At 37.8% G+C, this 20,981-nt stretch overlaps 3 protein-coding genes across 4 annotated transcripts in view; all 3 read right to left on the bottom strand.

Annotated features, from left to right (window-relative positions):
- Window positions 1-4,333: 4,333 nt before the first annotated feature.
- On the bottom strand, window positions 4,334-7,047 carry LOC125226039 (protein THEM6-like). 2 transcript variants are annotated; one of them, XM_048129866.1, is made up of 4 exons: window positions 6,589-7,047; window positions 5,520-5,655; window positions 5,003-5,081; window positions 4,334-4,623 (listed from the first exon to the last, which is right to left on the bottom strand). In XM_048129866.1, exons 1-4 carry the CDS (start codon window positions 6,728-6,730, stop codon window positions 4,393-4,395), a joined length of 588 nt encoding a protein of 195 aa, XP_047985823.1. In that variant the 5' UTR covers window positions 6,731-7,047; the 3' UTR covers window positions 4,334-4,392. The 2 variants fall into 2 exon arrangements, with proteins under 2 accessions (XP_047985823.1, XP_047985822.1); XM_048129865.1 differs by lacking the exon at window positions 5,003-5,081 and having other exon boundaries at window positions 5,441-5,655; window positions 6,589-7,046.
- A 2,130-nt stretch (window positions 7,048-9,177) lies between these two features.
- LOC125226038 (protein THEM6-like) lies at window positions 9,178-10,628 on the bottom strand. Its single transcript, XM_048129863.1, has 3 exons — window positions 10,413-10,628; window positions 9,872-10,086; window positions 9,178-9,436 (listed from the first exon to the last, which is right to left on the bottom strand). The coding sequence occupies exons 1-3, from the start codon at window positions 10,552-10,554 to the stop codon at window positions 9,203-9,205; spliced, it is 591 nt and encodes a 196-aa protein (XP_047985820.1). The 5' UTR covers window positions 10,555-10,628; the 3' UTR covers window positions 9,178-9,202.
- Window positions 10,629-12,678: 2,050 nt separating this feature from the next.
- The window catches only part of LOC125226029 (doublesex- and mab-3-related transcription factor dmd-4-like), a 31,489-nt gene continuing 23,186 nt past the window's right edge, over window positions 12,679-20,981 (bottom strand). Inside the window, exons 3-6 of the mRNA XM_048129851.1 lie at window positions 17,323-17,493; window positions 16,099-16,196; window positions 15,715-15,880; window positions 12,679-13,385 (exon numbers count right to left, since the gene is read on the bottom strand). Of these exons, the coding sequence (XP_047985808.1) occupies window positions 13,104-13,385; window positions 15,715-15,880; window positions 16,099-16,196; window positions 17,323-17,493 (717 nt within the window). The 3' untranslated portion in view covers window positions 12,679-13,103. The remainder of the gene's footprint in view (window positions 13,386-15,714; window positions 15,881-16,098; window positions 16,197-17,322; window positions 17,494-20,981) is intronic.

The following is a 20,981-nucleotide window of genomic DNA, read 5'->3' as shown; positions in this document are numbered from 1 at the left end:
ATTAAATTTATAAAAAAAAGCAAAACAGGCTACAGGCCACTAAAGCTAATGGATATTTTGTTATGGTTAGCGACAAGACACAGGCGGTTAGCGCCACCAATAATTATACTGACGACAACCAAACTTGATCGTTGTAGTATCTACAATTAGGCTTAGAATAAATTTAAAAGTGGAAAATTCTAGAATATATTTATTCTAAGCCTAGTGGCATCGATTGCAGACGTTTCTGCTAATCAGAAGTTAAAAATGTATCTACTATTGTTAAAATATTACATACGTAAATAGCAAAATATAAGATGTAACATAAATTGGAAAGCATTTTAAATTCTGATAAGTACCTTAGTACTTATTACGTATATTGCTTATGTAAAATATCCATGCGAAAGAAACAAATCATATCAAGTAATATAATGTTAGACAAAAACCTAGCACAATTTAACATAAATCTCTAATCTCCATACTTCGAGCGGTGATAAGTGTCACTGTCAAACTCAAGTGGCATCCCAACCGGAAGATTTTTTTGGTTATAGTGGCTGCTCTGAATCAGCTATGTGACGTCACTTCCCCTTTAAACTATTTTTAAGAAATTTTACTAAAATTACAAAAAAAAAATTAAAAAATACATTTTTGTGATCTATCTAGGCACATCTCGAAACGGTTTCCGATTTAGGGACATTGAAAATTTTGAAACTTTGTCAATTATATTTTTTGGTTAAGTGGCACTTTACGGAACATAGTGTCAAGATTGTTTGAGCCGTTTATACGGCGTGTGTGTGGTCGCCGCCGGGTGCCGCCACACAACCGAACTAATAATAAAGGGCATAAAAACTCACACTACTCCTCGTTACGCAGACAAAACTTTTTAATCGAGGAGATAGTTACGGCGACGAAGGTAGACATCAAAGACTGATTCAGCCACCGTCTAAGTAACAACGTAATACAAGTCAGCAGCCGATCAGAAAATCAGCCCGATCCTAAAGTTCCTTTATAACGTAATAGAACCTAAGGTTGCTTTAGATGCCCGATGGGTTATGAATTTCATGATCAAGCAGTTAGCAGTTTAGTAGTACGAATACATACTTAACCTAAAGTGCGCTTGTCGCTCAACACATGTTACTAAAGATTTGCTATTAAGCATTGCTGCTTTATAGTTATTTGTTATACAAGGGGGCAAAGTTGTATTTTAACGCCGAGTGTGGAATTGAACAAGTGAAGGGATTCTAATAGTTGAACCACGAGCGAAGCGAGTGGTTCGAGAATAGAATACTGAACTTGCGAGTTTTTTAACACACGATAAGTAATAGTTATTTGTTATACAAGGGGGCAAAGTTGTATTTTAACGCCGAGTGTGGAATTGAAAAACGAGCAAGTGAAAGGATTCTATAGTTGAACCACGAGCGAAGCGAGTGGTTCGAGAATAGAATCCTGAACTTGCGAGTTTTTTAACACACGAGAAGTAAAATACATTTGCCCCCGAGTGTAACACAAAACTTTTCCCCTTACTATAGCGAGGAAACTACAACGCAAAAAATGCGTTTATCACTGCTTCCACTATTTCCACAGGTGGTAAATGATCTTTATTACTAGATTCACTTACTTTTATCAATTTTAAAGCAGTTAATTTGACTTTATTCAAGGTCAAATTACTTTACCCACTAGTGGATAAAATGCGTTTTTACCCGCTGGTATTAAAGGACAAAACACGTGTTTCCGAGCCAGTGAGGGGAAAAATACATTTTCTCAAACATGCAATGAAATATTGTCTTTACGTTCCTTAAAATGGGCTGGGAAGTATCGCTTTTTGGATTTCATATTATTTTTTAGGCCTAGGCCTGCAAAGTAACTTTTTTTTTAATTTCGACAACATTTTTTATTTCATTGTATGTTTGAGAAAAGCACTATACATGTCTCGGCGTGAAAACGGATTCCCGGCCTCGTATGGCCGGAAATCCTAATTTTCCCGGCCTCTGATGTAATGTACTATTGCACCCGAGTGTAACAGAAAACTTTTCCCCTCACTATAGCTAGGAAACTACAACGCAAAAAATGCGTTTATCACTGCTTCCAGTAATTCCACAGGTGGTAAATCATCTTTATTACTAGATTCACCTACTTTAATAATTTTTTCCCCTCACTAGCTCGGAAACACGTGTTTTGTCCTTTAATACCAGCGGGTAAAAACGCATTTTATCCACTAGTGGGTAAAGTAATTTGACCTTGAATAAAGTCAAATTAACTGCTTTAAAATTGATAAAAGCAGGTAAATCTAGTAATAAAGATGATTTACCACCTGTGGAACTACTGGAAGCAGTGATAAACGCATTTTTTGCGTTGTAGTTTCCTCGCTATAATGAGGGGAAAAGTTTTGTGTTACACTCGGGTGCAAATGTATTTTACTTCTCGTGTGTTAAAAAACTCGCAAGTTCAGGATTCTATTCTCGAACCACTCGCTTCGCTCGTGGTTCAACTATAGAATCCTTTCACTTGCTCGTTTTTCAATTCCACACTCGGCGTTAAAATACAACTTTGCCCCCTTGTATAACAAATAACTATTAAAGCAGTTAATTTGACTTTATTCAAGGTCAAATTACTTTACCCACTAGTGGATAAAATGCGTTTTTACCCGCTGGAATTAAAGGACAAAACACGTGTTTCCGAGCTAGTGAGGGGAAAAGAATTTTTCTCAAACATGGTATGAAATATTGATGTTATGTGCCTTATAATTGGCAGCGAAGTATGACGTTGCAGGTGCGGCTAGGACGATTGATAGATAATGGAATTTCATACAAACCTTGCAGGCCAAGGCCGGCAAAGTCCTCTTTTTTAATTTCCAAACACAGATAATTGTGACATTACATCCAGGTATTTAGCCAATTAAAAAAAACTATAAGGGGCTTTATAGACGTGCCGACTGCAACTGGTACGGGCCCTAGACAATATTTGATTTTGGGTGCGTTTTCATACAAAAAAAAAAATTTTCGTTTTTTTTTTAATTTTTTTTTTACTTTTTGTTTTTTTATAAGCGTATACGGGGCATCAAAGGGGAACGAAAATTCGATATGATATTTTATATTTAATATTAATAATGTTGATTAACTAAAATTAAAGCTAGAAAAATTAAAACTATAAGTGCCCAGATTTTTTTTTTTATATTTTTCATCCCGCTGATGGCACCTGATACATTATTGATAAAGTTAATTTAGCCAAACCTAATGTTTACACACAACATTAGACTAGCGATTTTTCATTTCCACCGCTACTTACTTCGACTTATGTAAACATTTACAAACTGTCCAAACTGAAACCTATTTTCGTCCAAATAAAAACGGTTTTCGCTTGTCATAATTATGTTGCGTTTACTTTCTTTTCAAGCATACAACGATATTCATCACTATTTTGTCAGCAAAGGGGAAACACCTCGCAATTTTGGCTGAGTTTTGATAAAATCACCCTTAACTTTAATGTTGTAGTGGATATTATTGTCTGTGGAGATGTTGTTCTAGATCCCTAAATCCGTGCTCATGATTTGCAGGCTACCTAGCCAACGCCACTATCGCTTACGCTTTGTAAGCGTTTCGTGGCTAGCTATTATTGCTCTTCTGTAGTGGCGTGACAGAGGCAGACTGCGTTTCGATCGCCACGTAGTATGAACGATTGTCGCTTCGGCTAGGCCGGCAGGTTGTGTAAACAGTAACCGAACCCGCGCCGCCGGAGTGCTCGCCGGTGAAATGCGATACCTCTGTTATTTTGTACTTTTCACCATTTGTGGTGCCGGCTGGCTTTTTAATTAGGTGTATTTATTTTGTTTTAGTCATTTTAGAATAACAAAGTTTGAACTAAAACACTTCGGGATGTTAGTAAGCGGACGCGATCACGCGATGGTTTGTGTTGTGTCGCTGGATAAAATAAAGTTGTGTCAGAAATTCAACCGATCTGTAAAGACATTATATTCGGTGCGAGTTTACACAGTATTCAGACAGCGCAAACTATGTATCTGTCTATGATGAAAAACAAAGAAAAAGTTATTTTTGACTATATTTTTTTACTTTACTCAGTGCCGTGTCTAAATACGGCAACCACGTTTGAAGCTTTCGGTAGTGAAACAGTCAACTCCTAACAGTCATGGCTATTTCGAATCAAAACAATCGAATCGTCGCTCAGGTGATAAACTATTGCTCGATGAAGAGTGTCCTGTCGTCCCAATATGCCTCTGTCATAGGTATAATTTATAATTCTAGCTTCGCTGGATGTTTTCACACTTTTTAGTTTTTACTACTCACACAGGTTGACGACTACATGTTTAAGAGGTATGGATGGACAAAAAAAACAAATCTTTAAAAAACTCTTACAAAATGTATTAAATTAAATAAGTAACACCGCTATACCATTTACTTAATCCTTCTTCCTCAACTTTGCGCTCGAGATCTCAATCGACTGCAGCCAATGCGTGATTTCCTCAGGGCAGGTCGGTTTCTGCTCGGCGCCAGGGATGCCCTTGAAGAGGGTTTCGGCGTTAACGTCGATGAGATTCTGTCGGGATAGCACGATGGCTCGCACGAAACCGTCGCTCAGGGTGATGAACTTTTGCTCGATGAAGAGGGTCTTGTCGTCCCAGTATGCCAACTGTAAAGAACAAACGATTTTTAAATAATCCTATGATATTTCGGATTTTTTCTCGTAACCGATCCGCCAACGCAAGCTCCCAATGATATTTCGCGTTCGTGTGCAAAATATATCCACTTCTTGTCTCATAGAAGAATCTGGTTCTTTATCTACACTTACCCTAGTCTCCACTTAATACGCCGTGAAGATGGGGATGGTCCTCCTGTACCGGATGTTCGAAGCACCCTGAAGTGCATGCCTATTGGCCTTGGTTATGTTTTGATATATCCCCGTGCGGTCATAGAAATAAACCGGACAATTCCCAACTCATAGTTCATGTGTTAGAGGAAGACCACGTATTAAGGTTATAGGTACAAAACCTGTTTCTTTGTGTACTCACCCTAGTCTCAACTTTATACGCCGTGAAGATGGGGATGGTCCTCCTGTACCGGATGCTAGAAGCACCCTGAAGTGCATGCCTATTGGCCTTGGTTATGTTTTGATATATCCCCGTGCGGTCATAGAAATAAACCGGACAATTCCCAACTCATAGTTCATGTGTTAGAGGAAGACCACGTATTAAGGTTATAGGTACAAAACCTGTTTCTTTGTGTACTCACCCTAGTCTCAACTTTATACGCCGTGAAAATGGGCATGGTCCTCCTGTACCGGATGCTAGAGGCAACCTGCAGTACATGCCTATTGGCCTTGGTTATGTTTTGATATATCCCCGTGCGGTCATAGAAATAAACCGGACAATTCCCCTCATAGTTCATGTGTTAGAGGAAGACCACGTATTAGGTTATAGGTACAAAAACCTGTCTCTTTGTGTACTCACCCTAGTCTCAACTTTATACGCCGTGAAGATGGGGATGGTTCTCCTGTATCGGATGCTAGAGGCGCCCTGTAGTGCATGCCCGTTGGCCTTAGTTATGTTTTCGTAAATTCCCGTGCGGTCATAGAAGTGGAACCGTGCGAAGTCCAGCTCACGGACGTAGCGCGCGTTGTTCATGTGTCGGAGGAAGATATCCACGTCTTGTGTTGTGCAGAAACCTGGAATAGCAATTCGTTGGAAGTTATAGGACTGATTCTTAAAAAATAGATTGATTGAGAAACTTTCTCGTCGTCTTTCTAAAACAATGTACTTGTTTAATTGTATCCACCTTTACTCTAAGACCGTTTTCACATTATCCGATCCGATATCGGATGTCGGAAGGATTTCAATAGAAAAAATCCAATATGGCGCCTGTAATGTATGGGATGTCGGTCCGACATCCGATATCGGATCGGATAATGTGAAAACGCACTAACGGTATGTTAATTTAGTAGTGCTCAATTTGTTTAGTAAATTATTTTTCTTCGCCTGGTTTCCATAGTACTCTCTGCATGTATTGTAGCAAGTCATTGCAATTCAAATTCATTTTATTAATAGACTTAGAACAATCGCAATAATAAATATGCGTTCTTATAAGAACGTTTCAGAAAGTTTCAGGAGGCCGTATCTTTCCTATTGTTTTAATTATGCCTTATTTTGATACCAGCAATTAGTGGTCCAGTATATGTCTTCGTGAATATGAGTGTTATCTCCAAAGTGTGTGAAACATGTTACAAACCTATCGGTACTGATGGAGGAGCCGACTAATTGTTTTAATTATGCCTTATTTTGATATCATCAATCCTCTTTGCGTTATGTGTATATTTCCAAGGCTCATGGGAACCTATCGGTACTGATGGATAGGACTAATGTAACAACATGAATATGAAATTAAATAAAACAACATAGCGAATTAATAAAACCGGTGTAATATAATCGCCGTCTAGCAAACTGATTAGCCTAACCGTTATGTTCATATATTTTACCATAATACCTACCAACAAAAACGCTAGTCATTGAAAACAAAGTTCTTGACTAAGGAAATTTACAAGACATAAGTTAATTAACTTCTAACGTTTATATTTAAATTAAGTACCTAACAAGAAACTTACCGTAAATTGTAGACGTATCGTTTACGCCACACTTCTTTTGGAAGAGCCTTCCAATCCCAATAGTAAAAGCGATTCGAAGGAAGTAGTTGACGTCCCAAAACATATACGCCAGAGCTATGAGAACTGTTATCACGCACAACATTTTGAATTAAAAGTACAAAAAGTAATTATTTATTGGAACGTGACGTTTGATTACCAGCAATAGCAAGCGCGGTATGCGAACACCGGCTAAGTGTAGGTGGGAATGCCAAAAGAACAACGTTGTAACTTTTTAAATTAACTCGCGTAACCCACTATTAGACCTTAGTCGTTCGAAATAAGGTCTATCAAATCATTTAATGTGTCTACCTTCTTGCGTAAGAGTGACTTGTATTCTGACTTAGGTCATTTTGGTTCTGAAAGGCTAAGTGAGGACGCAACAACAGTGAAGTGGCAGCAAGATCGTTGAACCGGTTGGACCCATGCGTGAAGTTAGGAACAGGTGGGCGCAACGGGACCTAAGTAAACCCTTGACACTGACAGACATGTTTTGATGGCATATATTATTTACTTTTCTATAATTAGTATACTAAATATATACTTTAGTATAGGTACATGTATTATGTATAGTGTTGTTATAAGACTAGTCTTGAAGACTTTTAAACCTTAAAGACTTGCAAACCCTAAAGGTTCACGCTTTAAAGACTCATTAAAGGTTTTAGCTCAGAAACGGTTCAGAACCTTAACGACTCAAGCTTTTTATGAGCTCTTAAGAATGAGTCTTTAAGACTCGGGCTTCATAGAGAGCTCAAGCCCCCTAAACCTCTAAGGCCTGTGTCAAGCTTTAAGAGCTCAAACAACGAGCTTTATAGGCAGATAGTATTTATTTTTAACCCTTAATTTGACGGTGTCGGTTTGGTAGATTTTAGGGTTCCGTACACAATGGGTAAAAACGTAAGTCTAAGATTACTAAGACTCAGATATCCGTCCGCCCGGTCACGTCACCACGCTGTATCTCATGTATTTCAGGATACTAAAAAATACGGAGCTCTCAGTGGGCGAGTCCGACTCGCACTTGGCCTGTTTTTTTTTACTTCTGTTGACCTTAGGATCTAGTTTATTAAAAGCTCTTAAGACTTAAATGCTACAAACCTTATAGACTTATACCTCCAAAGCTTAGGAGTCTTTAAAGCTTGAGGACTAAAGACTCGAGGATTCTGTGCTCGTAAGCAGCAACGCAAACTTATAAGGTTGAGGCTTATATGGTCGAGGCTTTAAGGTTCGAGGCTTTAAGACTCAGAAGTCGCGACTCGAGTTTTGTAGTTTACGCCTCAAAGCTTAAATTCACAACACTAATTATGTATTTAAGTATGTATGTTGTTGTCAGTACAAAGTATGTTGTCAGTTGTATGTTTCTTTCTTTCCGTATAAATAGACAAGTTTAAGTACCTATAAATCCCGAGCGAAAAATTCCCACAACTTAATTATGATTAATAATAAGTACTTATAATTAAAGAGACTTTCACTTTGTGATTAATTTGCCTTACTTTTATTACTTAGGCACCAGTAATCCACGCTAATTCCACGGAATGTCGTTACAAATTTTAACTATAAAACTCCCGTGAGACACAGATATATTTAAAAATATTTTAAGCGGGTTAGTGCGTTCTCACATTATCCGATCGGATATGGAATGTCGGACCGATATCCCATACCTACATTACAAGCGCCATCTTGATTTTTTTCCATTGAAATCCTTCCGACATCCGATATCGGATCGGATAATGTGAAAACGGCCTTATTCACGTATTATGGCCGCTGTACACATATGGCCAACGGTTCCACCAACCCTTTGTGAAACCCCTTGGCCAAGATAAGAGCCGCTGTTTACACATTGGCGAACCAATCACTTGGCATTGGCTCTTCATGAAAGATGGACGTGGAATGGAAAAGTCTAGGAAATTCTAGGTCATAGACGTTGTCAGAAAAATTTGATTAAAAAATAATAACCCCGTAGTAAAATTAAATTATTTGAAATATTAACAATTTTTTGAATATTCTGATAAGAACATTTATCTTTTTTAGGAAATACATTAAACATTTGCAAGGTTATTTTATTTCCTAAAATCTACACTATTATTGGCATAGATAAACTTATTATTTTCGTAAATATTTCACTACTGTCCTCTCTGACGGCTGACGACCAACTGAATGAAGCGCCAACGTGTAAACGCAGTTGGCCATTGGCGCCAAGATCCTTTGAAGTGTGGACAAAAAACCGACACCAATCGGTTGGCCGGCAAGCGCAAGCGCCAACTGCCAACTTACGGCCAAGTAGCCCTCTACACGCTTGGCCAAGGGGGTTGGTGGAACCGTTGGCCATATGTGTACAGCGGCCATTAAGTCGATTTAACGCTCGACATGTTTCGCTCCATTTCCGAGGAGCTTTTTCAAGCGTTATATCGACTTAATACACGTGAGTAACCCGCTTAAAATATTTTTAAATATGTCGTCACAAATTGTTAATTATTTTTCATATCACTTTACTTACTTGGGAAAAAGGGTAAGGTTATTAGATAGCCAAAAAGAAAACACAAAACTATTCTTATATAAACATAGGTATCATATTAAGTACTCAAGCTCTCAACTTTTTACTAGATATCTCCATACTCTTCAGCCAGGTCTGAATGTAGTCTGGACACGTTGGCCTCACGTCGGATCCCGTCAAGCCTTCGAGAAGGGCCTCGGTGGACTGACCGTCGTCTCCAATAGCATGCTGCCGGGAGACGAGAAACGAACGGACTTTGCCGTCCGCCGTCGTGACGACTTGGTGCTCGAAGAACAGAGAACGGTCGTCCCAATACACGAGCTGAAAAGAGTGCCTAAGTTTTGCGTTGTTTTTCTTGAATGTATTAAAATTATAGGTGACAGATCTATGCATAAGTTTACATAAATTAATTAATTCAAATCACATATCATCAAAACATGAATAAAAACAATGATCAAAGATTGCATACGCGTTTGATTACTGGTAGGTAGATGGAACAACGTAATGATGTAATTTTATTGTAGATACAAACCAGTAAAAAACATATTTTTAAAAAAGAGGCCAGTAAGATATTAGCCATCAATATTTTAATCCATTATCTAGAGAAATTTACAAAACTTTAAGATACGAATAGGTAGTCGAATATATAGTTTGTGCGGAAAGAGTAGTCATGTAGGTACCTATACTTAACATGACTTTTAATTCTCTTTCCGCACAAATATAGTTGCTTACTCAATTTCAAAAACCCTACTGTACCTTTGTGTCAATTCTATAAAACTTAAACAATGGAACAGGTTCCGATGTACAAGTGAGTGTGCATCCCTGCAAAGATTTGATACGCAGCTCCTGGCTTCGCTGGTATATGCCGGTGCGGTCATAGAACTGGTAGCGGGCAAAGTCCAGGTCTCTCACTAGTCTGGATAGGCGAATACTAGTGAAAGTGATGTCGCAATCTTGGAGTGTGCAAATTCCTTAAAAATGAAAGTAAATAATTAGTATGGGGCCTATCTTTTCAGTAAACCAACGTCGTCGTCGAAAACAAAAGTCGAGCGATAGTGTTTTAAAATATTTTATTTAGTATTTAAGTTACATAAGGGTATATGGTCTCTTGCAGTTCTACAAGTTTCTGCCGTAGCTGACACAGACACTTAATTCAAGACTAGTCAATTTAAGGCTTATGACACTTTCTCAAGTCGAATAGGCCCCTTGTAGGTAGTTAGGTATAGTTTCATGATTAACTGATCTAATCCACCGAAGACACAAATTTCTCTTTCTAGAAATAAGTAAATAGACTTACCATAAATAGTGGCAGTATCTTTGATACTTATTTTACTGTTAAATAATCTGCTGCCGATCACAGTAACATACACTCGAACAAAATAGTTAGCATCACAAACTACCATGAAAAATATAAAAAGCAAACATAGTAAGAACCACATTTTACTAAATTACGTAAACAATAACCAATTTAGTTCTCCACTTTGACTTCAAACGAGTCCAGACATTATTACAATCGCTGGGTAAACGATTTAGGTATGTTAAACGTATGGAAATGTCGATCGGCATTGATCTTTGTTTAAACTTTCATAAAAACTAAGTAGTCATTATCATTAGGTACGACCGTTTGATGTAAAAAGACAATTTGTTATTGTTATAAACTACTTATATTATTCCCTCTATATTTTTTTACTAGTTTATTGTTATATTTACATTGTAATTGTAACCTTATTATTATTAGGTAACTAGTTACTTTATACTCTTGATACTTATGATTCACTTTTCCACTGAGGATTGGATAGATAGCAAGTAATGTAGGTTACAATTGCCGTGTAAACTATTTGTGGGACACTTACTGTTACAATTACTGTTGTGGGATACTGTTCTGTGGTAGCTGTAACTTATTTTGTTAATAAATAATTCCAAAGACTAATATAATGGCACATCTCGGACACTGGCGATCAAATATATGACAGAGGCGCGTTCCTAGCACACATTCTAAGCTTGTGTAGGTGAACGCGTAGCATGCTTGTATGAGTGAGATATGACAGGTCGACTGGTCGCGTTTTTGACAGGCGGTAACTGTGAGGTAACCGAGAGGGGGTGGGAGGCACTTTCAGCGGGGAGCGGGAGTGGCCATACTGTACGATAGTACTCTTTATTATACTCGTACTGTGATAATGGGCAGCAGCTTCGTATTCGTACTCAAAAACTTATAATGATGTGTGTTATTGTAGGTGAATCTTACCTACCTATAGTATGTCTACCTGTCTGTCTTATCTCGTCCCGTTAAATTTAACTCAGCCCTTTGACGGCGTGAACTCGCCTGTGAATTTAAATACTTACTTAAGAACCTAACATACATTTCCGACTTCGGAAGTTCGGATGATTGAGTTTCCATCCAATTCAGCCGACCGATTTATGTAGCAATGAAATTCGCATAAGATAAATAAATATTGGGGGACACCTTACACAGATCAACCTAACCCCAAACTAAGCAAAGCTTGTACTATGGGTGCTAGGCGACGATATATCCATAAATATAAATGGGAAAGTGTGTGTGTTCTGTTAAGAGATCTCAAGATCTGAGATTTAGACTCACATCACATTATTAAATTGGTGACAAGTTTTCTCACTGTCAGGGAACCGTAATAGGATCTGTCTTCATTTGGATTATTGTCACGGATTTGTTACTGTCTGCCGCCGGCGAGAGGGGATACAGTTTGCACTACTAACTTGTATTTATTAACTGTTTGCACTGCAAATCTATTTACCGTAATACGATTTACTTATCTGTATTTTTGGCTTGTTTGTGTATTATTTACACAAATTAATATAGATAAAGCCAATGACAATTAGGTAGGTGAAGATAGGCATATAGTATTTTTTTCTGATAGAATACGTTGAAACATGAAACATTTATTAAAATAACAAAGTTAGTCATTTCGGTCATTTAAAAAAAGATAATAAAAAAATATACAAAATAAATAGAGACCCATCCGATGTCGCATATAACTATGACGTATTCTATTAGAAAATATATTTTTTCCTATCTTCAAAAAACTTTACCTACCCATTGTCGACAAATTCTAACATTGACCGCAACGGCAGCCTAAAAGTCCGCCTAGTTAATTTTTACTTTTGCATCGAAAATAAGTGATAGCTAACAGCAGCAGCTAGATACAATATAGCAACCCAAGAAATTCCCAAAACGTATGTGGCTTTATCTATTTTCGTATTTGTGTTTTGCGATAACCTGTCCGACTTATGGTGATGACCTGATGACGTTAATGATGCCTTGCCAATTTTATTAGCCCAAATTCCATGCAGAGTTGGCTTATTCCGACTAATGTGGCATAATATTAGGCGTCTATGAGGACATCCGTTAGCTGAAGCGGTTGTATATCTAGCGGATGACTAGGATAACGAAACATTATTTTGAGCAACCTAACTGGCGCAGTCGCATGGGACGGCTTTTACTTTACGCCTGTGCAAGGGAGTTAAGGGACAGGTTGAAAGACATGATTTAGTAAAAACAACAGTAACATCTAATGCCTTTAATTGAACTATAATAAATTGCGTACAAACCGAGTCATTAAATACAGATTAATATAAAAGAAGATCATAGTAGATCCTTAATTATAGTACCTACTTTACTAATATTTGGCAATTTTCTTTGGCATTAAAAATGATCATTGATCAATAAGCCTTAATAGATATCTTAACCTATTAATGACTACCTCTATAAGTATAATTAATTAAAACTATTAACTTGCAGTTAATTACTTGTCGATCAAATTTTATGAAGATTACATTTGCCTACAATCAGGCGCGCATGGGTTGCAAACCGATGGCTCACGTTGCAATGGCAGTAGTTACAGTCCAGAAAGAACTGTCAACGCAGTCAGGGGTATCAACCATGGAACCGCAGACTCGTCCCATGACTAACGCGAATAGTAGCAATAGCCACGGCCGAGACAACTTATCCAAACTAGTGACGATTACATTGCCTACAGTCAGGGGCGCAGGGGTTGCAAACCGGTGGCTGATGTTGCAACGGTAGCAGCAACGGTCCAGATAAAGCTGGCAACGCAGGCAGAGGTACCAACCACTCGGAACCACAGACTCGACCCATGACTAAAGCCGGTAGTTGTTGTAACAACGGCCGCGGGCCTACTGGTCTGAAGGCTGACCAGCGCTCTTCGGAGCTCGATACAGGGTCGTAGCTGGTGCTTGCGCCGGCGCTGGCTAGTAATGTTTTATCCGTTTGGGCCTGAAATAATATAATAATATAATATAATAATAATAAATCATTTATTTCGAGCAAGTTACACTCATAATATTTGTTAGTAAAAAAAATAACTGAATTCTAAGAAGCCTAAGAATACTTATAATTAATTATAACTATGTACATTTTCTTTTTTCTGAGTACGGCACATGTAGCCGACTGCAGCGTAGCAAAAAGGGGGAGTCCAACCTGTCCCCTATCATCTTCATGACGATGTTGGGGCTGGCGCGCACCCGGCGCACCAGGGATGCTGCTCTCTTGCGGATGGTGGCATAGAAACAATCGACCCTGGCTTCAGCGAACATTCCTGATGCGCTACAGAAGCGCGGCAGCCCCATCATCACCCAGAACGCGTTGTTATACTGGACGCGGAGAGCTTCGTAGGCTCGTTTCGTATATGACAGCCACATATTACATGAGTACAGTGAGGTGCAGTATGCTCTAAATAGTGTTACTTTCACCTCCCTGGTACATCGCGCAAACTTGCGGGCAATCATATTCGCCCGGACCGACAAAGCTCTCCGTTCTCTCTCTATGTCTTTATCGTCTTTGAGGTCTGCCGTCACTATGTGTCCTAAATATTTGAACACGTCCACCCTTTCTAGAACTTCCCCGTTTAGTTTGATGGGTGTTACTTCTGACGTTTTACTTCGGCCGACCTCAAAGACCATATATTTGCTTTTACATACATTATATTTCAAACCATGAGTTTCAGCGTATGTCTCACATACCTCTAGCAGCCTACGTATGCCCCCCACAGACGCGCTAAGCAGAACCATGTCATCCGCATAGCTAATATTATTAAGGCATACATCGTCAATATGACACCCGACATGCATTCTGCTAAGCGCATCCAGTAGCTCGTTCATATATAGGCTAAATAGAGTTGGTGAGCTCAACCCCACTCCGCACTGCAACCTATACGGGTCGGAGAGTGTGTCTGCCCATCTGACACAGTTGACCTGGTTCCCATACCAGTACCTGAAAATGTTGATCATTCCGATGGGAAGTTTAATGTCTTCAAGTTTCTTCCATAAAATATTGTATGAGACCAAGTCAAAAGCCCTAGATAGGTCGAGAAAGCAGGCATAAATAGGCGAATTTCTATCAACGTAATATTTAATAGTGTGCTTAAGGGCCAATATTGCATTTTCTGTAGACAATCCTTGTCTGAAACCAAACTGGTTATGATTCAATGCTACATACTCGTTTAACCGCATGTTAAGCACACTATCAAATATCTTAGCTATTACCGTTGCCAGTGATATCGGCCTATAATTATTTACATCGGATAGATCTCCCGTTTTATTTTTTACAATAGGCACAACTATCGTTCGCATTAAATCGTCTGGCAAATAAGAATGCGTTACACATAAATTAAATAACATAGCTAACACTCGCGCTAAATGGGGACCTGCGTGCTGGAGATGTTCGATGCTGAGACAATCGTGACCCGGTGATTTTCCTCGAGACATTGCCTTTATCGCCTTCTCCACTTCTCGTGCAGTGAAAATCGGGCATGTTATATTTGTCTCAGCACTTCCCATCTCCGCATCATTCGAGCTTAAAGGAGACTTAACAAAAAAGTGATTCTTAAAAATATTCGAAATGCCCCTTTTGTCGCTCTCCCCGTTAACACTAACAGGCAGCCCAGACCGAAAGTTCATGCTATTTGTAGCTTTCCAGAAAGTTTGAAATTTATTTTTTGAGTGATGTTCGGCTATTAGGTCCATTTTTATTTGTTGCTGGTGATCCTGGCACCATCGCAACCTAGACTTGAATATCTTTCGGCTTTCCCACATCTTCTCAAAGAAATATCCATTTTTAGGCTTTCCCTGCAAAATCCACTCTTGAAAACTCGCTCTGGCCAGCCTGTGAGCTTCACTAACGTGTCTGTTCCACCCTACTAATCGTTTCTTATTTTTAGTAGTTTTACCTGCCCAAGTTGCAGACGCAGCTTCTTTAAGGACGGACACTATGTTACAGTACATTGTATTAAATATCTCTTTGTGACTTAATAAATTACAGTACCCATTAGCAATATGTAATAGCAATGTGTAATATGATTGTAAGTTTGCGATAATAAATAATAACACACGTCATTGAGATTCATGAGGGAATCGATGTACCTATCAAAACCGACTTAATTTACGCGGAATTAAGGTTTATAGTTAAGGTTTCATTCAAAGACCAACTCCTATGTGAAGGTTATAAGTATTTGATTTGGTTATCTCACTGATGCGACCTTGTAAATATGTGCTCATATTGAAAAACTTCGCAAGGCCTAAAATAATTTGAGCACGTAGGTACTTACATGTTGCACATTGCAATGCTCAACCGCCCGCAGCAAATCATGGTTGCACCGACGCAGCACGAGCTCGAGCACGGACCGCTTCTTGCCGGGGAACAGCTTGCTCAGCATCTCGAGACCTGCTGAGCTCACGGACGCCTCTGCTTCGGCTTCTTCGCTGCCGCTGACACTGGATAAAAAATCGTTAAAAGCGCCTAAGTCTTCGTGTGCTAGTACATGGGAATAGATTGGAAAATTCATGTCTGCTAGTGCTATATAAACTACTGTCAAGAATAAGAGACGGGACAACGTTACCACCTGTTAACTGTTCCCTTTGTACCCTTTTTTATCTCCCTAAATGGCAGGCTTTATATATTAGCTAAAGATGGAAGGGAAGGAATAAAATACCGTGGTCTTGGAGAGGTTGAAGTGTTGCCGCCGGAGTCCGGAGAAGCCGCGCAGCAGTCTGGTAGAGAGTCACTCGTCTCGCTGTCGATGTGGATAGGCTGCGGATAATACAATTTCTTAGACGTTGTAAATTGATATAGCTCACAATCACAAGTCCGCTAGGTTTATAAGTTACATACATAATATCGCAAAAATAAACACAAATATTGTAGAGATACACTGAGAGAAAAAACAACCAATTTTCATGTTCGTTCAACATGTTTATTGGTTAAAATAGCGCCTACGTGTTCTTTGGTTCAAACAGCAAGTTATATTTTGTTAAGTGTAACTAGTACATTCTACAAGTTTCATTTTATTTGAATCAATATTTTATTTGAATCAACAAGTCGATTTTATAAAAGCAACATGACTCATATTGTTTTAAACATATGTTTGGCTGATTCAATCAAATATCTTTTAACAAGTTTGACCTTGTTGTTCGAACAAATTCGACTTGTATCATCAACATTGTGATTTATTACGTTTACTAAAATACTTTTGTTTCAAACGGATAAACCCGCAACAAGTTGAACTTGTTAAATTCACAATGCAAATTTCTCTCAGTGTAAGTACTACACTACAATCGATCGATTTGTAATATTTGTATGTAGAAAGACAGTTTCATGTTCTTTGGTTCCATGTCCAACGTCTATCGATGACATTGTTGGAAATGTTGGATTGGTGTGGTGTCACCGTCAAAACGTTCCAACGCTCTAATATATAAGACTAGCTTTTGCCCGCGGCTACGCACGCGTTAAATTCGAAAATTGCGAAATGCCCATACAAACTTCCACCCGCTATTTAAGAAATGGAGTTAGAAAGAGACAAAAAGTAGCCTATGTCACTCTCCATCCCTTTAATTATCTCCCTTTAAAAAATCACGTCAATCCATGCCTTCGTTTTGCCGTGAAAGACGGACAAACAAACAGACACACACACTTTCCCATTTATAATATTAGTATGGAAGTATGGATAGACCGCCCAAATTGTATTAGGTAGGTACAAATGCTTGGAACAACTTAGGTGCATTATGGTAATTCCGAATGACAGAAATGCTCTGGTAATTCCGCTTTCGGAATTCCCCTTTGGGAATCTTGATATGATGGAAATAATGGTGATTTTTATGCAACTTTCGTAATTAGACGATTTTCGGAATTACCCTAATGCACCTTAACAGAATCTTACCGTGTGGTCATCGGCCGCCGAGTCAGGCTGGTCGGGGCTTGGACACGGCCCCGTGACCCTCATGCCATAAATGCGGCCGGGAGGCAGGGCCTCCAGTGCAGTCCCGCTTTCTACGGAGGCCAGGTGCAGGGCTATTTTATCTTCTGCAGCCTGCTGCCGCTTTAAGGCTACCTGTTAAAATGAAAGGAAATCAAATAATATTAGATGCTAGCACAGATAAGTCAACTACATATTCGTTTGAAATAAGCAATACAATACAATACAATACAAATTTTCTTTATTGTTCACCAATATAACAAGATTACATAAAAAAAAACCGGCCAAGTGCGAGTCGGACTCGCCCACCGAGGGTCCCGTACAAACTTTCTTTCAAACTACCTAGTTAAAATAATCTCATGTTTTCATATAACTCTAATGACTTGACTAGAAGACAAAAGTATAGGTACTAATGAGCATTATTGTGTATAGCGCCATCTCTTCGTGAATTCGCTAACTAATTTGCGTGACCTGTATACTATGTTGGTTTTTCAGGGATAATTCTTTATGATGTTAACCGATTTAAACAGTTTTTTCATTATTGGAAAGAAGACGGTTTACGTAACATCTCGTATTAATTTGAAGTACGATATACATTCGCAAGGGTGGGTAATTTGAAAGTAAAAATATGAAAAGTTTTTTGTGAATTAAAAAAAAAGTTTCCAAGATACAAGCACGATTATATTTTTCCTGTAATATTTAGCATAAAACCAATGTTTCCTAAAATTTTCATAATTTTTAGTCGGTAAACTTCGGAGATAAGGGGGGGGGGGAACGGTATTTTTTTTTACATTTTCCTTCAAAATTCTTTTTTTTTTCCACAACAAAAAAATAATAAAAAATTGTTTATTTACGTTCAATTTGCGCTCTTTCTAACGATATCCCACTTGATCTAGTAACTTGAAATTTACAGTTTGCCCCCCGTTCATTTTGGCCATTTTCTACAATTAAAATTCATAAATTAAAAAAAATTATACTTTCTATTTGTAGAGGTTTACAATGTTTATAACTATTCCAAATTTCAAGTTGATAGCATTAGTAGTTCTCGAGATAGTTAGGAATGTGACAGACGGACAGACAGACGGACAGAGTCGCACCATAAAAAGCACATAACTTTAATTAACTATGGTAGACAACAGGCGTTCTTATCGCCAAAGAGCGATCTCTTCCAGACAACCTTTGGGTAGTGGAGACAAGACACAAAAGACAACTGATTTGAGTAGGCGATGAGTGATAGAAAACGTCAGATGATCTTAATACTAATAAACATACATAAATAGGAATTAAAATAAACCTAAATATACCGTACATATATAAATACTATAACAACACAGCTACGAATGTACATAGAACAAAAACAATGCGGGCAATAGCGATAAAGGAAAATGAAACAGGACCATCAATAAATATTGTATTATGGAATAGATAAATAATGTTCTTTTACTTGACAATAATAATAATAATAATTTTTTATAATGTGTTTATATGTGTTTTATATTGTTTTGTAAGTGGTTTTGTATTTTACTTTTATATTCATATTATAAACAGCCTAGCCTAAGATTTGAAAGAAATAAAGAGAATAATAATAAAATGCTTTATTGCACTACTACAATATTATGGTCTGGCATTTATATTTCTATTTGACGCTTACATTCGTCTGAATTCACAGGTAACAGTACTATAGGGTAATTACTAAAGTGCAGAAATGTGTAGAGTGTTGTGCATTTCAGTCTCGAACTATGTCGATTAGTAGGTACCTACGGTTTTGTGACTAACCGGGATAGATACAGAAGGTAGGTACCAAGTATCACTAATCACTACTATATAACAGCTCTGTTTGACCTAAGGAAGGATCGTGCAAAGCGGCATACCTACTCTAGGAAACTGGGATAGTAATGACGTATTTTGTTACAATTACAGTGGTTACCATACCACATTGCTCTCCCAGATTTTGTAAAATATGTACTTCCTCAGATCAAATTCATAATTTCGGATAAAATCTACTACTAATACCGCACAACCTACAAGTATTACCGCACCATACACGGCTAGTCGGCTTCCTAATATATACGCGGAAGATATTTCACCATGAATCCCTGCCGACAAAATTCGATTAGAATCCCGGCTCGTTGATAAATTAATTTAGCGGAAAATCAATGACAAACATAAATGTTTGCGCGGTGACCCCCGGGAGCCCGAACAGAACTCGATCCCGCTAATCAAATAACTGGACGCCTCTGGAATACCATATGTGGTATATCGCGTTTCGGAAGAGCTCGGGTAAATCCGGTTGGATTATATCTGGTAACAGGTACCTTTGATTCTAAGTATTAGGACAAATAGTTTGTTTTGAATATGATCAGAGTAAAACCTAACTGTACAGTCAACGGTAATAATATCGTACAAAAAGAAGGCAGCATGAATATCGGACAGCTGTTATGTCGCTAGAAATAAGATTATGTTAGATATTTTTGGAGCCTTCTTTTTGTGTGATATTAATGTTGGTGACTGTATCTAGTCTGTAGGTAATGTTCGTCTAATGAGATAAATTGGCGTGCACCGTTATTAGTCATGATTAAACTAATTATGTATGTGTAGTACCTATTGATTAGAAGTTTACTAGAATTAGTTATGTCTATTTACATTCTGTCCATTACTAAGTTGGTGCGGGCAGTTAATTAAACTTAATTATATCCAGTCGATACTGTCTGGTATAGGTACCCTAATTAATCATACCTAGATTCTACACTATTATGAATCATGATGCATGTCATAGCGCCATATCGTACATTGAATATGGTACACAAATGTTCAAGCATTACGTTTAATCGGTGTTGATCATCTGCAAGTCAAGTGCTAAACCGATATGGGGAAGATCGATATCCCTGTCTCCCGCGGTAAACATATGCCACTTGTTCAAATAAACTGACGGCGCATTAGCCGTTCTCGATTTCACTACATTAAAACGCATTAACGCCTTAGAATTGGGTGTTATTTTTATCGAAGTCTTGCACCGGATATTGATACCTTTTAACTAATGCTTCCGTAAATATGCGACGGATTGGGAATGTCTGTAGTTTTGTAAGTAAGGTACTTAGGTACTAGGAAAGAATAAAGATAATATCATGATAGTATTAATTAATTTATGATTTTTTATCAACCTATTTTCAATCATACTAAGTGTTACAACCAAAAAAAATCACCTCTTCCAGCAAGCAAACTTAATTTAGAACGTCAAAGCTTCCAAAAAAACCCTAATCCTAGGTTGCAAATGTACTGTCGTAAACATTGTTGTACTTACTAATTATTTATTCAGTCGACTGAAAAGAATGGACTGGAACTGAGCCTTGATATTAACGTGCACTTTACCTAAGCCATATGTGATTTTATTTATTTAACGAAACAAAATGAAATATAAAAACAAAAAACAAATTGAAATATATACACTAAAGAAAATACATTAACTAAACTAAACTAATTAACTAAACTAATTTTGTGAATTTTTTGTATATTTTAAATGTATATGGACCTGGTCTGAAATAAATGATTATTATTATTATTATTATTAAACTATGTACAAACTTAAAATTAACTTATAAATAAAAAATGCTCCCCAAGTCGCC

Source organism: Leguminivora glycinivorella, chromosome 5 (genome assembly GCF_023078275.1).
Source record: "Leguminivora glycinivorella isolate SPB_JAAS2020 chromosome 5, LegGlyc_1.1, whole genome shotgun sequence".
In the NCBI taxonomy this organism is placed as follows: domain Eukaryota; kingdom Metazoa; phylum Arthropoda; class Insecta; order Lepidoptera; family Tortricidae; genus Leguminivora; species Leguminivora glycinivorella.
The sequence above is the reverse complement of the archived record's forward strand: the minus strand, read 5'-3'. Positions and strand labels throughout refer to the sequence as shown.

Excerpts from the sequence above, each read along its gene's own strand:
- LOC125226039 (XM_048129866.1), bottom strand. The coding sequence starts at position 6,730 with ATGTTGTGCGTGATAACAGTTCTCATAGCTCTGGCGTATATGTTTTGG. Across the intron at positions 5,656-6,588 it reads CGATACGTCTACAATTTACG|GTTTCTGCACAACACAAGAC; the intron begins GTAAGTTTCTTG and ends TTGCTATTCCAG. Across the intron at positions 4,624-5,002 it reads CGTATAAAGTTGAGACTAGG|TTGGCATACTGGGACGACAA; the intron begins GTGAGTACACAA and ends TGTTCTTTACAG.
- LOC125226038 (XM_048129863.1), bottom strand. The coding sequence starts at position 10,554 with ATGTGGTTCTTACTATGTTTGCTTTTTATATTTTTCATGGTAGTTTGT. Across the intron at positions 10,087-10,412 it reads AGATACTGCCACTATTTATG|GAATTTGCACACTCCAAGAT; the intron begins GTAAGTCTATTT and ends TTCATTTTTAAG. Across the intron at positions 9,437-9,871 it reads TTTATAGAATTGACACAAAG|CTCGTGTATTGGGACGACCG; the intron begins GTACAGTAGGGT and ends CACTCTTTTCAG.